This window comes from Aspergillus neoniger (assembly GCF_003184625.1).
Source record: "Aspergillus neoniger CBS 115656 unplaced genomic scaffold BO87scaffold_26, whole genome shotgun sequence".
Classification (NCBI taxonomy): Eukaryota; Fungi; Ascomycota; class Eurotiomycetes; order Eurotiales; family Aspergillaceae; genus Aspergillus; species Aspergillus neoniger.
The window spans coordinates 522,696-535,903 of NW_020291154.1; the positions used below are offsets into that span (position 1 = coordinate 522,696).

Sequence of the window (13,208 nt, forward strand, 5' to 3'; positions counted from 1 at the left end):
GGTGCTGATGGAAGAATCGCCCACAATGCAACTTTCTAGATAGGGACAAATGGCACCAAAAGGACTAGGAAATATTTCGGAACCTCGAGCGTCCGACTTCGGGGTAGGCTCAAATAAATGCAGGGATGCCATGCAGGCCGATTTCAGGGAACCCTCCGGACATTGTCTGGAAGTGGAATGATGGCGCTGTGTCTTTGCAGACACTCTGGCCGATTCTGGTGACGCGGCATGCGACCATCTGCAACTGTCGTTTGAGCGAAAGAGCATTCTAAGCAAACAATGGGCAGAAACATCGAACTAAAAGAGGGCGACCCCGCTGTTTAGATTGAGTGACATGGGGTCTCGACGCCGGTTAATGGGACTAACGGCACGGAAGGCATTTAGGGTGCATTAGCAGCATCTCCGGGCTCGGACCATCGGAGAATCCACCACTGATCCCCCACAGCGTAAGTTGCGCCTAGAATGACTCCGTCCGTTGCGACAAAATAATTAGCTAGCTTCAGCGGAGCAATCTCGCAGGAAAATCTATACTCGCCAGGACAATTACGAGGGTTGGATCACAGATAGCAGCCAGGCTCCTGGGCCACAATCCTAGAGTTTGGAAGTGCTAGGCATGTCAACAGTGGCAACAAAACGTAACTTTCAAAGGAAAGTCTTTCTGCAACATCGAACACAGGGGTGATGGTATGATCAATTGTTGGTGCCTGACTCCAGGGGACTAGTGTTGAACCGGCGACATGAGGTCTCGTCCACCTCGTTTACACGCCGACCAGCACGACAAGGATTATGATCCCGGTAGCCAAGCATACTCCGATTACTGCGCCAATAAACAGATATCCTCTCTCGAGATTTTACTTTCGCTATAATCTGCTCTGTCATCCGACTCCGTCTCTAACTTATTGACTATTCGATTATGTCCTTCCATCACCGTGATCATGGCTGAGACCGAAGCTCCCTTCGAGACACTCTCAGATGACAATCATGGACCACTCATAACTCTCGTATCTGTTGCACTTTAAATTGTCGCCATTACCTTTGTGGCAGCAAAGCTATGCTCGGTGCTCTACTTCAAACAGCGTCGGTCTGCTGTCCATACACCCGTATGGCTAGCTCTGGTGGGTGGTTAACGGCCCACGGAGCACAGAATCCTCTAATCAGTTATTGTACTTAGGTGCTACTAATTGCCGAGGTGGCAGTGATACAAAAAGGAGTTGACGGTGGGATAGGCCGACATATTGCCAGTCTGAGTGACACAGCCATCCAGACAGCTAGCAAGGTCAGTTCTTTCCATAGCATTTCCAACGAGCAGTCACCGAACTTGAATCTGTGATTTAGTACCTCTACGCTGCGCAGCTCCTCCATGTCATTGTCCTCTCATTATCAGAATTCTCTACCACGCTGCTCGTCTGGAAATTGACTCCCCATCGCGGCATCCGCCAGACTTGTCGCATCACCGTCGGCCTTGTAGCGGCCTGGACCATTTTCGCCGTCTTTGGGATTGCATTCCAATGCGAGATGCCTGACCCGTGGCTCTACAGCTCCTCTCACTGTGCTGGGAAGGTATGCATACTACAGGAGACTTGTGGATGTGTGTGTTTTGACTTTACATAAGGGCTCGATTCTCTATCCTATCTCGATAATACACATAATAACAGAACTTGTCATCGTGGTCATCCCATTCTTCATGATGCGCAATGTCCAATTGACACTCACGACAAGGGTGAAGATTCTAGCTGCTTTCTCAGCACGCATAATGTACCTTGCCCATCCAACCCCTAGGAAACATAAGCCACTGACCAATGGTACAGTGTAGTAGCACTGGCCATTGCACACCTCGCCCTTCTACCATCATACCTTCTCTCGACTGATATAACATGTTAGTACCATTTTTTTCCTCTTCACCCACTCATACTGATTTCACCTTGAATCTAGGGACCGTCGTTAACCCCACAATCTGCCAACAGGCCATGACTTGCTCAACCGTCACCATCGTCTGCCTACCCACGCTGTACCATATTTTTGCGGGCTTACATTCCGGCCTAATCACCACCAGACTGCCTGATGAGGTCGAGCTGAAACATACTCATCCATACGGACACAATTCTACACTTGGAAGTCATGGAAGTAAAGGGAAAGGGCACACGGAATTGGCGACAATTGACTCGGTCGTTTCTGTAAAGAGGAAGTCGACCATCAAAAGGTCAAGCTTCAGTGATAGCACGAAACGTTTGACTGATGGAGACAAGGGGGGCGGAGTGTTAATGACGGTGGACATTACAGTGGAGGTAGAGGATCGATAGCTCTCATGGCCCTTAATAATATCCCTATACAAATAAAACCCATTATAACACACAGTGTTTGGAAAGCTTTACTCTTCAACTTCTCCAAGGAAACTGCTTATATATCGTCTCAATATAAGCCTCAATTATTTTAACAGATGACCCATCCAGGATAGCACGTAAGAAAGGTCAGGCATATAAGACGGGATAGGTCTCAATGTTTCCCATTAGAGCAGCAAAGGGGGGATTTTCCAATCACCCACAACCTGTTTCCACAACTGCATGAATGCCAGGATCTTTGCTTCACCACCTGCACTAGTAATCAGCATTAGCCCCTGAGGCTGGCCCAGCCCACCAGGACCTTCCAAGCGATCAAGTGGAACCATAGCAGTGGGATAGCCTGCAAGAGCCGCCACTGCACAAATTGCACAATCACCTGGACCAATCATCAGGTTAAGATGATTTTTCTGAAGTGTCGCATCGATGCCGTCGCGACCGGCCAAGTGTTGAGCGTAGGCCTTGGCTGCCGTAGCTTTCTCTCCTGTCAATGTTGATTTGAGGGTCTCCTCGAGGTCAGTTTGATCTGTATGTGCTACGAGATATGAGTATTCGGACTTTCAAACATATGGAACATATGGTGAAATCACTTACGCTGCGGCATGGCAGATGAGGCATGTTCTCCATTGTATTGGATCAGTTTTGGAACCGATGTGACCTTGGGCTCTACCAGGAGGGAGCAATACTCTTCAAATAACCTTGGAAATTCATGGACTGTAATACTCATGAGCCATTGTCGACAACCATTCTGGGGAGGCGATAAGCGTACATGCAACGGTGTAGTTTACGCTTTTGCCTTCAAAGCGAAGGCTCTCCATCGTCGGCAAATCTACGGGGTAGACAACCCGGCCTCCTCGAAGAGATATTTGCGCTCTTGCCCAATCGTACCTATCGAGCTATCAAGCGTCAGGTGAAGCCCGCTCGTACCATAGAATAGAAGGAGACTTACAATCTGACTTTCCATATTCTTGTCCTGGCTCTTTTGGAATCCAAACGCATCCCATACAATTGGATCGACAAAACCGACCGAGACGTCGCTCCACTTTGCAGAATCCAAGCGCGTGCCATTGAGAAGTGGCATCAACAGACCTAGGTCTTCGGGACACTTAGCCATAGCACCCAACTTATCAAAGTCTTTGCTTAAGCGAAAGATTCCGTCCATTGGGACACTCCCTCGAGTGGCAGTGATAGAGTACAATCCCGCCCGATTTGCTGGCATGCAGACTGAACCCGAAGTTTCCGTCCCCAGCGATAACGGCGCAAAGCCGGCTGAAACACCCACTGCCGACCCAGACGAGGAGCCTCCCGGTCCAGAGCGACCGATGAACAGATCGTTCGATCGAAAACCACCCTTGATATAAGGTGACTGAGTTTGTCCATTTACTGCTGACCAACCGGCGGTCATGCACGTCGCCTTCAGGCCGCAGAATTCCGTCAGACTGGCTTTGGCGAGGATGATCATGCCACGGTCTAGAAGAGTTTCTATGATAGATGCGTTCTTCCGTCCATAGGTGTCCTTGAACGCAGCGGCGCCGACCGTAGTAGGTAGTCCTAGGGACTCGGACGTGATGATCGCGTCTTTTATTATAATTGGAATTCCATGAAGTGGGCTTCGAATCTTGCCCTGCGATCTTTCGTCGTCGCAGGCTGCGGCTTGAGCAAGAGCAGCTTCGGCATTGACGGAGATTATTGCATGCAGCTTCAGGCCAGATTCATTGTGCCGGACTATTTGAGCGAGGTAGGCCTTGACGATCTTCACACTAGTTGTGTGGCCCCGGTACAACAGCTGGCTAAGCTGAGTTGCCGTTGCGGTTAGGACGTCCCATTCATCCATGCTATCGAATTTATCCAATCGTCCTGATGTCTTTGGAGGACAATGTATTTGATAGAATCAAGGATATCTCATCCCCTGGATCTGTTTGCTAGAAATGTGATCATCGTAACCTACACTGACAGGCAGCAGTTTCATGTGGGTTGGTTATCTCTCTGGATATCATCGGCACATCCACTTTGGGTTAAGTGCTTACTCGCACGTCATGCAAGATAGCATATCAGCACTGGTCAATGACTGAAGAATCCTAGCTTATCTTCTATCTCACCCTAATGGATACATTCATAGGCGTAAATTTGGTAATCGGTTGTGGATAGTATAATTTGCCAGGGTTGGTATGGTGTTCATACTAAGGGAGAAGATGTAGCCTATTGAATGACTATAGGTTTCGTACTTTGCTACAATCAATGAGGACTGTCATCCCCGAAATCATCAATTCCCACCCACATACTTTTATCCGCATTGAGGCTCGGAGACATCGTATACATAGTTCTCTTCCAGGCCCTCCTGCACGATTTGCAGTGTAGCCAACACATCTTACTATTGCCGACGGTGCCCATATAAGTAATGCTTGAAGCGTGGATCGCTGGTTATAATCCCCTGAGCCAGTCGCTCAAACTCTTGCTCTAACTTCCATTGTTTCTAACTAAAAGTCCATATCGAAAGTATCTCCTGACGCAAGAGTGCATAGCTGTTCTGCGCACTATGACGATGTAAAAATGACTGGCCGGTCGTTCGGGACCTCAACAGCCCGAAAAAATCCACCGATAAGGCTGAAGGCCCGATCAACCATGGCAGGGTTGGGGTGTAGCCTAGTCCGACGACCAGTCGGAGAGGAACCACCCGAGAAGAGTGGTCTCGACGGCGCCACTTTGAGAACCGCAGCGTCAGATGCTTGGCTTAACATCAAACACCTGTATAACTCATGACTCATGGGGCAAAAAGCAAGGTCTGGTCCAATGGAGCCATGAATGAGCTTCAATCCTTTGCACATGAAGCGCCACCGGCAGAGACAGCGAGGCTCGGACTGCGGGGATAAGGCTGTCGCTGTTGCTGTGGCGCAGCAATTCACCGTCGGACTTAAAGCTCCGGCTGCTTAACTAGGTAACTAGCTCCGCAAGGCCGATAATGACTCATCAGCACATACCACATTGGGTTAGTAGCGGTGACGTATTGGGAAAAGCCCGAAGGGCATTAGGATATCCGAGTCGGCATATGCTAATCTCCGGGCTGTGGCGACGCCAATCGAGGAAGAAGGATTACGACGACTATCACAGCTTGTGGCGTAGATCATGTAGAGTAGCTATCATGGATGCCTGAAGCAGGATCTATATAAGGGAGACAGCTTACCTTGACAAACTTCCCTTGATCATCACAATCATTCCGAGTCCTCATTCTATACCCTCTCATCAATACCTTCTCCTCTTTACACAATCCAACACTCAAGCATTAGCTGAAAACTCATATCATACGAACCCCAACCACAACAAGTATACCATAAGAACCAACATGGCCAACATCCGTGATCTCAATCAACTCCCTCACTACTGGGAAGTCGTCGCCAGCATGGAAGAACCAAGCTTTGCTCACCCTTTCTTCGCCGGTTTCAACCACAACCACATGCCTCATGGCGAACACTTTGCCGGTGCTGGAGACTTCGATCTGCCCCATCGCGGCCGCCATGGCCCTCACCACCGCCGTCACCGCCGCGGAGAGCCTGTGACTGAAGACGAAGAACCTACCCAGACCGAGACTGCCGAAGATGACGAACCCTCCTCTTCCTCCTCCGACGAGGAAGACCATGACGAACCCCGGAAATGCAAGCGTCATGGTCGCCACGGCGGTTTCCATGCCAGAGGCGGCAAGGGCCGTCATGGACCCGGTCGCCATGGCCGCGGTCCATGGGGGAAATTCGACCACCCCCTTCATCCCGGCGCATTTGGAGCTTGGGGAGCTGATTTTCATGGACCCCACGGTGTATTTGGCCCCCATGGCGGCTTCGGCCATGGGCCGCATGGTCGGTTCGGGCCCTACGGGGGTAGACACATGCGCGGTGGCTTCAAGCATGGTGGTCGGGGCGGACCGCACCGTGGCTTTGGCCCATTTGGATTCAAGGAGTTCGGCCACCATCATCACGGCAAGCATCACAAGCGCGGCGACTTTTTCCACCCCGAGGTGGATGTATTCGATACTACTGAGGCCTTTCTAGTGCATGTTTCGCTTCCCGGAGCGAAGAAGGAAGCGGTGGAAGTGAAGTGGGACCCGAAGAAGTTCGAGCTGAATGTCAGCGGAACGATTGAGCGTCCTGGCGATGAGGAATTGTTGAAGACATTGGCGTTGGATGAACGTCGCGTGGGGACTTTTGACCGTCAGGTACGATTGGGCAGTATTTTCCAGCCCGTGGAGGTGCATGTCGAGGGCATCACGGCCGAGATGGAGAATGGAGTGTTGAACATCAAGTTGCCCAAGGTGGAAACGGATGTGGTGATGGTAACGCGTGTGGATGTGCAGTGAAAATTTTTTTCTTCTTTTTGGAAAGCGCTATCAGATTTCTTCCATGATGGAGTGATATGACTCAGGTGTTAAACTGTTTGTTGTTGTTATTGTTATCAAGATCGATGGTTATTTGCGATCATATTGTACTTAATGAAATGAAAATGGGATCTCTGATCCCCACATCTCCCACATGATGAAAATCTTCACAGTTGATGCTCAGTAATTAGGTAGTTAGTCAATTAGTACGAACGAGTACTACTTTGTAAAAACCAGCCAAAATGAGGAAAGGAATGACACTGGAGCACGTGATGTCTGCCTCGGCTTTCCGATCTCCTTCCGGATTTGGATATCCCGCATACGGGTTATACCAAAGTAGCAGTAGTGGTAGTAACTTCACCATCGAGGGATCCTAGCATTCAATTGTACAGTAACTAATTATGAGTAAGAGCAGATATTGTGCTTTTTAAATATACTTGCTACGACCGCTAAAAGACAGTTGATGCCGGCTGCTAGTGTGCTTGTTAGTAGCTATAGTAGTGTAAAGTTCAAAATATATACGCTTGCTAGTAGGGCTGGCTCCGAGAAGGAGGGGTTCTTAAACTTGGTCGTGACAGTGAGGCCGGTTGGAGCTTGGCAATATACCAGCGTCTACAGTTTCGCGCATCATTAGCTTCACTGATGTAGGAATAATACTATGTTGAAGGGGTGTTGGAAAGGGACGTGAACTGTTCTGCATGCCTGAGGCCTGCAGGCAGGAGGGAAAGCGGGATGCGCCGCCCAATCCCACCAATCACAACCACTAATTGTTCTTGACATCAGCACTAGTCCCAATCGGGACTAACGCTGTCAGCTGCTTTGTGTACCCAGTCCAGTTAATACCCTACAAAGTACTACTGTCTCGGTCTCACCACCTCCAACATGGTGATGAAAGTCTTTCTATTTCTTTCTCAATCTCCTCCGGATTCAAGCATTCACCATTGATCGTCAGTTGTGCTCTGAATCAACCCTCATAGTCCACACTTGGAGAGAGCTGCGCCTACCACGGAGATCAAACGCTTACTTCCCGGCGCGAAGGTGGGTCACCAACCAAGTGTCACTCCAGCCACAATATTCCTCTTTCCCTCAAGCCAAATATGCTCTCCGCAGTGGCAACAAACTGACCCGCTCGATGAGCGTCTTAGACTCCGATACATATACCATCGATCGTGACCTTTTCCAAACCGGCAATCGACATGACCACCTTCAGTCCTTTCCCAGCCTACATCCTGGGTAGCCTGACCCTCGCCCTGGGCTGCCATGCACTGGCTCGCCCTGGCCCCGAGTATCCGCGTTTCGGCTTACCCTTCGAACCCGCCGCTTCTTCCGCTTCTACCCATGGCAACAAACGCACCCCTCCACCCGGCGCAGTTTCTCCCCTCATGTACATCAAGGGCATTCGAGAGACGAGCTACGGTCTGACACTGCTTGCCCTGCAGTACTACGGTCAGGAAACCGCCGTTACCATCTTCGCCGGCGTCTGCGCGCTGGTTGGCCTTGCCGATGGGTTCGTTGTCTGGGCGAATGGGGGCGAGGCGCTCAAGACCAAGGCCTTTGGACACTGGATTACATGCGTGGGATTTGGGGCGTGGGCCTGGTGGAGGGCTTGTGCGTAGGGAGTCTGGGACCAGTCCACAGATTGGCCTGATCCATAATGCTCGTGGAGTAAGCTGAGCTCTAAACGTAGCAAGGGATTTCCTGGTGGTTTAAATAACGTATAGCGTCCATTATAATATCGCCTTGATCATGATGGTCGTAGACTACGGCGTAAAACATGAAGTCATTTTTTTCAGGGAAGAATGGCCGACGCATACACATAATTGAAGGCGCTACAGCTGCTCCATCCGTTTGAAAGCAAAGGAAGGCTATTTTCACTCCTCATCTTTCCCCCATCTGGCACATTACTCCCCAACCTCCCGATCATCCTTCCAGAACACAAATTGGACGAAGGGCCACTTCATCGATGCCATGCGAATATGCCGTCCCCACAAATACAACGGGATAAAGAACAGCAGACAGCCTCCCGAAATGCCCGCCATGGCGCCAAAGGCAGCCGCATAGCCTGATTCGGCAATCCAGGTGTTGGTATAGAAAGATAGCAGGAACCCGAAGCAGGCTTATTGAGATGTCAGTGATACGGTTACTTCAACATAAAAGAACAAGAAATATGGGTCCTACATTTGAAAGCCAGCTGAGTGACGGCGACTTCACCAGCCACCGGTCGGTAAGCATCAACGCAATACACAAATGAGACATTTGTCCCTTGACTAATGGCAAATGATACTGTGTAATTGCATTAGCAAAGGTTAATGTCATAGGTGCGACGGGGGTGATATACATAATCCAAGACTAATCGTTGGCACAATCCAGTGCCAGGCGCGATCGGTGCCAAAGCCATACAGCAGTAGCGCCAATGGAGCGGCGATCACACTAGGTATAATAGCGGGCAGACGCATTTCCGGCTCTCGAATACCACCGTTGCGCTTGGTGAGATAATCGGCCACCCAGTCAGAAAAGGGCCCTCCCGCAAAGGTACCGAAGAAACAGCCCAGCATGCCGGCAATGAAGCACAATCCACTCTGCCAGGAAGCAAACCCATACGTTTCGCTAAAAGCAGTGGCAAAGTTTGATGTGACCGCCACGAGGAAGCCGATTGTCACGGACATGACGATGGTCGCCCAGAAGATCGGAGGCAGCAGAATGAGACCGAAAGGTCGGATGAACATCCGCCACAGGGACTCGTCTGTGTATGTGTGACCGGACCAAAAGCGCAGACTCTGCAGATAGCTCTGTCTGCGGGAAAGTCTCTCTTCTCCCCGGGACTCGACATGCTCGGCATGCTTCTGCGTGTTGTAAAGATCATCCGCATTATCTGTTCGACGAAATGCGGTCTCCGGGAAGAAGAAGACAACCACAATCCACAGAGCACCGACAAGTCCGCAGCCGACCCAGTATATCACACGCCAGGAGTGATTGATCGTCACCAGGCCAGAGATGATGATGCCAAAGGAGACACCCGCGCTCAAAGCGGAGTTATAGATTCTAGGGAGCGGAGGAGAATCAGCTTCAGAGCTTGCATATTGATCTACATCGTTCACTTACGCCATGCCATAACCGCGCTGGTGGAGATAGAAGACATCGGCAATAGTGACTGGGGCTAGACACTCTCCTGCCCCGGCACCGACACCCAGGATGGTACGGGTGGTAAGCTCACCGGCATAGGTCTTTGCCAACCCGGCTCCCAGAATCATGAAGAAATAGAGCACGTATGCTGATACGTAGATGGGCCGCCGACCATACTTATTGAGGAGTGGAACCCAGATCAAGTTGGAGACGCCCTGCAGCAGCGCACTATTGTTGAAAAAGTAGGCTGCGCGAGACACACTCGAGTTGAAATCGGCCGCGACATCCACCATGGCGACGGTCGGACCGGCGGACATGAAGTTGCACATCACCATGGCCAGAGAGACAAGAATGGCAATGTAAATCTTGTACGAGGTAGACCTAGGGGAAGATATTAGCGACGAGCTATATGCAAGCGCGGGCATTGTATATACCATCGTAGTGGATCGTTTGGGTCATCCGACGGAGTAGGGACCAGAATAACCTCGTTGGTTTCATGATGGCGCAGGCGAACATGGCCCAACGAACGATGAGGGTGGTTATCCTCATCCATAATCTTCTGCACCGTCCCAACCGAGGATTTAGGGTCTCTGGTCGCCATGAAGTGATGTCGTCTTCTTACAATAGTCGGGTAGGTAATGTAGTGGGTGGGGATACTGAGGAGATCCTCCTGGCCAAGCTCCTTATAAGCTGCGGGCTGGGCCCCTCATTTGGCTCGTGGCTCGTGCAGATGTCAGAGGCCAAATGATCGACGTGGACTGTCAAGGGATGTGGAGTCCAAATCTGGGGTAAGAAGAATAGGGTTGTGGGGGAGATCTCGGGCGCGGCCAGTTCACTTCGGCTTGCAATGTCACCTCCCCCTTTCTGTCCGTATTGAAAAAGAGGGGGGCAAGCCGGCAACTACTTATCACTCTGGTAGCTGTTCAGACCCCAGCACGAGTGCCCTTTTAGCACGGCGTGGATCTTCTTCCGGCCTCTGACTCCCACGCACCAGGGAGCGACCTGTATGGGGTCGGCTGCCCACGACGGCAACGATGTGTCGGCCAGATAAAATTCAAATCGTCTATTATCACAGCTTCCGTGATATGGTTTCGTGGCTACTTGCACGTGAAGTCTATTAGTACGGCTGGAGAGTCGGGAAACCAACGCCACTGCAATCTAGCCCAATCCTGCGGCTTGTTTGGACGTCCAGCAGAGCTACAGCTCCGGCTTACGATGAAACAATTCAAGTAATAGATAGGTAACATATCACAAGACACAGGGGAACTGCCTTTGAAAGTAAAGGTCTATTCTCGTCCAGCCCCCACCGGGCATCTGCAGACATTATCACACGTTTTCACTTGAGAACTGAACTTCATTGGATAACCAAGACTGACATCCTTGATAGATTTGTGACTATTCACCACTAGCTACATCTTTCATCAATTGTGATGACTGTCAAACCTTCTGATCACAAAATGTGATCCGTCGTGCCTATGCCAAAAGCACACTAACCCCCCGTCAGCGCCCAGTATCCTTCCTAATACAATTGTAGACTCCCACCACCAGGGAGGGTTGTGTTTGCGGACTTGATCCACGCATTTGCAGAGGAGGAGGCATTGTAATAGATACTGTATCCCTGACTCGCAATGTTGCTGTTGGTGGTATCGGCATTGGTGAAGTTCTGGAGATAGACATTCTTCGTCAGCGTCCAGGTGGACGTCTTATCGAGTGCCACTGCCAGGTATGCAGTCCCTCGGCCGGTGGAGGCCGCTCCCGTCCAGCTCGAGTATTCAGCCAGGCTCCAAGAGATGGAACTACCGTTGTAGGCCACGATGTCGCCGCTCAGTGTGGACTCAGTGACCGTCACTGTAGCTTGCGCAGGCTGGATGCTCGAATTCTCTTCCCAGCCGACGAAGTGATCGAAGGATTGAGTGATCTGGGAGGCGTTGGCAATCACGAGAATACCCGACGTGGTATTCAGCTCGGTCGCATGCAGCGTGGCTGATGCAATCAGATTCCCAAACTATAGCGCTGCCATATCCTCTCCCAGTGTAGTGAGTCGAGAGTTCGAGAATGACAGGGATGCCCCGCTGCTGCGCGTAGAGGACGAGAACATCACCGTCCCTGCCAGAAGGCCAGCGGTGAAATCGACGTTTTCGAAGACAGAGCTTTGCGCCCCGTCAGAGAACAGGCTCGGTCCATTCTCGGACTTTCCAACAACATCTTTGCCATAGCTGTCACCAAGAGTGTAAAAGATGGCGCTGCCAACCCCGGCTGTGTGAGCGATGGCATCGGTGACATAGATGTACCCGCCGGGGCTGTCACCCGAGAAGGAGGATGAGCGTTTCCCGCCTGAATAGTGTCGCAGATTGGAGGCATAGACGGTCCCGTTGCCGGCCGCATAGAGACCGTGGGACACCGGACCAGAACTGTACAGGTCGGTGTTGCTCACGTACACGGTGGTCCCGGTCCCATAGGCATAGACGTTGGCCGCACCATTGTGAACGGTGATGTTGCTGAGGTCAATGTAGGCTGTCGAGGCGTTGGCTACATTGATGGCCGCATTGACCCCAAAGAAACTGGCCTGATTGAGCCAGGTTGAGTAGCCTTTCTTGATGACATCAGTATACGACACATTAACTGCCGATCCTTCTGTCACGACGAGAACGCTGGTATCGTTCGCATCCACCGTCAAGGTTTGGTGGTCAATTTCGCCATCCTCATCGCTATAGTAGTAGGGGCCTGTGATATTGTACAGAAGGTATTGTGGCCCGCCATTGTCCGTGGTATAGTCGGCTTCCAAGGTATTATCGGTTGCGTCGGCAGCCAGATCAGCGTAGTCGCTGGGATCCAAAACGGTGATTGTGGCTAAGGCCAACGGCAGACAGGCCAACAGAAGTCGAATAGATGCCATCATGCACGTAATTGGGAGGAGACAACAAGACGATCACAAATGACTCAAATTGGAGCTGCCCTTCAAGGTACATCGAGTGTACCTACAGGCCTATTTATCAAACCCGCCGTCCAAAATGGAAGGTCCGTGAAGTTGTCGCCCACGTCACCATCCTTGATAATTGCTCAGGAAGTGTGGAGCCATGGCATCGTGATGGATTAGTCCTCTGCGGGAGCTGTAACTTCCCCAACCCTAGCAATGAGCACTTCAGTGGGGGACAATTGATCTGTCGGATTGTCTATAATGCATTGGCGGTGTTGACAACAACAACATAGAGTACCATGGAAGCTACACGTGGACAAACAACCTGTCCACCTCACAGTTCTTGTTAATGTCGATCGGGAGCATCTTGTGGAGCCGAATAAGGTTGTCAATCCGACCTCTGACGGTATACGCAATCTCTCCTCTGCCAAGACATGACGGAACATCTCCAATTGGCTTGAGTGTGCTG

At 50.9% G+C, this 13,208-nt stretch overlaps 6 protein-coding genes across 6 annotated transcripts; 3 read left to right on the forward strand and 3 right to left on the reverse strand.

Annotated features, from left to right (window-relative positions):
- Nucleotides 1–935: 935 nt before the first annotated feature.
- Nucleotides 936–2,334, forward strand: BO87DRAFT_461082 (uncharacterized protein; the record flags this gene model as incomplete). The annotated part of the gene is made up of 7 exons (XM_025629065.1): nt 936–1,001; nt 1,077–1,115; nt 1,172–1,276; nt 1,336–1,560; nt 1,613–1,755; nt 1,809–1,876; nt 1,933–2,334. 7 exons carry the CDS (start codon nt 936–938, stop codon nt 2,298–2,300), a joined length of 1,014 nt encoding a protein of 337 aa, XP_025477524.1. The 3' UTR covers nt 2,301–2,334.
- On the reverse strand, nt 2,323–4,269 carry BO87DRAFT_378680 (amidase). Its single transcript, XM_025623852.1, has 4 exons — nt 3,286–4,269; nt 3,106–3,232; nt 2,931–3,050; nt 2,323–2,871 (listed from the first exon to the last, which is right to left on the reverse strand). The coding sequence occupies exons 1-4, from the start codon at nt 4,168–4,170 to the stop codon at nt 2,507–2,509; spliced, it is 1,497 nt and encodes a 498-aa protein (XP_025477525.1). The 5' UTR covers nt 4,171–4,269; the 3' UTR covers nt 2,323–2,506.
- Nucleotides 4,270–5,521: 1,252 nt separating this feature from the next.
- Nucleotides 5,522–6,861, forward strand: BO87DRAFT_378681 (Hsp20/alpha crystallin family protein). The gene has a single exon (XM_025623853.1). It carries the CDS (start codon nt 5,677–5,679, stop codon nt 6,679–6,681), a length of 1,005 nt encoding a protein of 334 aa, XP_025477526.1. The 5' UTR covers nt 5,522–5,676; the 3' UTR covers nt 6,682–6,861.
- Nucleotides 6,862–7,605: 744 nt separating this feature from the next.
- On the forward strand, nt 7,606–8,554 carry BO87DRAFT_378682 (DUF4267 domain-containing protein). The gene is made up of 2 exons (XM_025623854.1): nt 7,606–7,737; nt 7,845–8,554. Exon 2 carries the CDS (start codon nt 7,896–7,898, stop codon nt 8,313–8,315), a length of 420 nt encoding a protein of 139 aa, XP_025477527.1. The 5' UTR covers nt 7,606–7,737; nt 7,845–7,895; the 3' UTR covers nt 8,316–8,554.
- On the reverse strand, nt 8,474–10,423 carry BO87DRAFT_441595 (putative MFS transporter; the record flags this gene model as incomplete). The annotated part of the gene is made up of 5 exons (XM_025628013.1): nt 8,474–8,815; nt 8,878–8,982; nt 9,038–9,741; nt 9,802–10,203; nt 10,257–10,423. 5 exons carry the CDS (start codon nt 10,421–10,423, stop codon nt 8,601–8,603), a joined length of 1,593 nt encoding a protein of 530 aa, XP_025477528.1. The 3' UTR covers nt 8,474–8,600.
- An 801-nt stretch (nt 10,424–11,224) lies between these two features.
- Nucleotides 11,225–12,718, reverse strand: BO87DRAFT_441599 (uncharacterized protein; the record flags this gene model as incomplete). Its single annotated transcript, XM_025628014.1, has 2 exons — nt 11,225–11,827; nt 11,924–12,718. The coding sequence occupies 2 exons, from the start codon at nt 12,716–12,718 to the stop codon at nt 11,342–11,344; spliced, it is 1,281 nt and encodes a 426-aa protein (XP_025477529.1). The 3' UTR covers nt 11,225–11,341.
- Between the last annotated feature and the right edge of the window lie 490 nt (nt 12,719–13,208).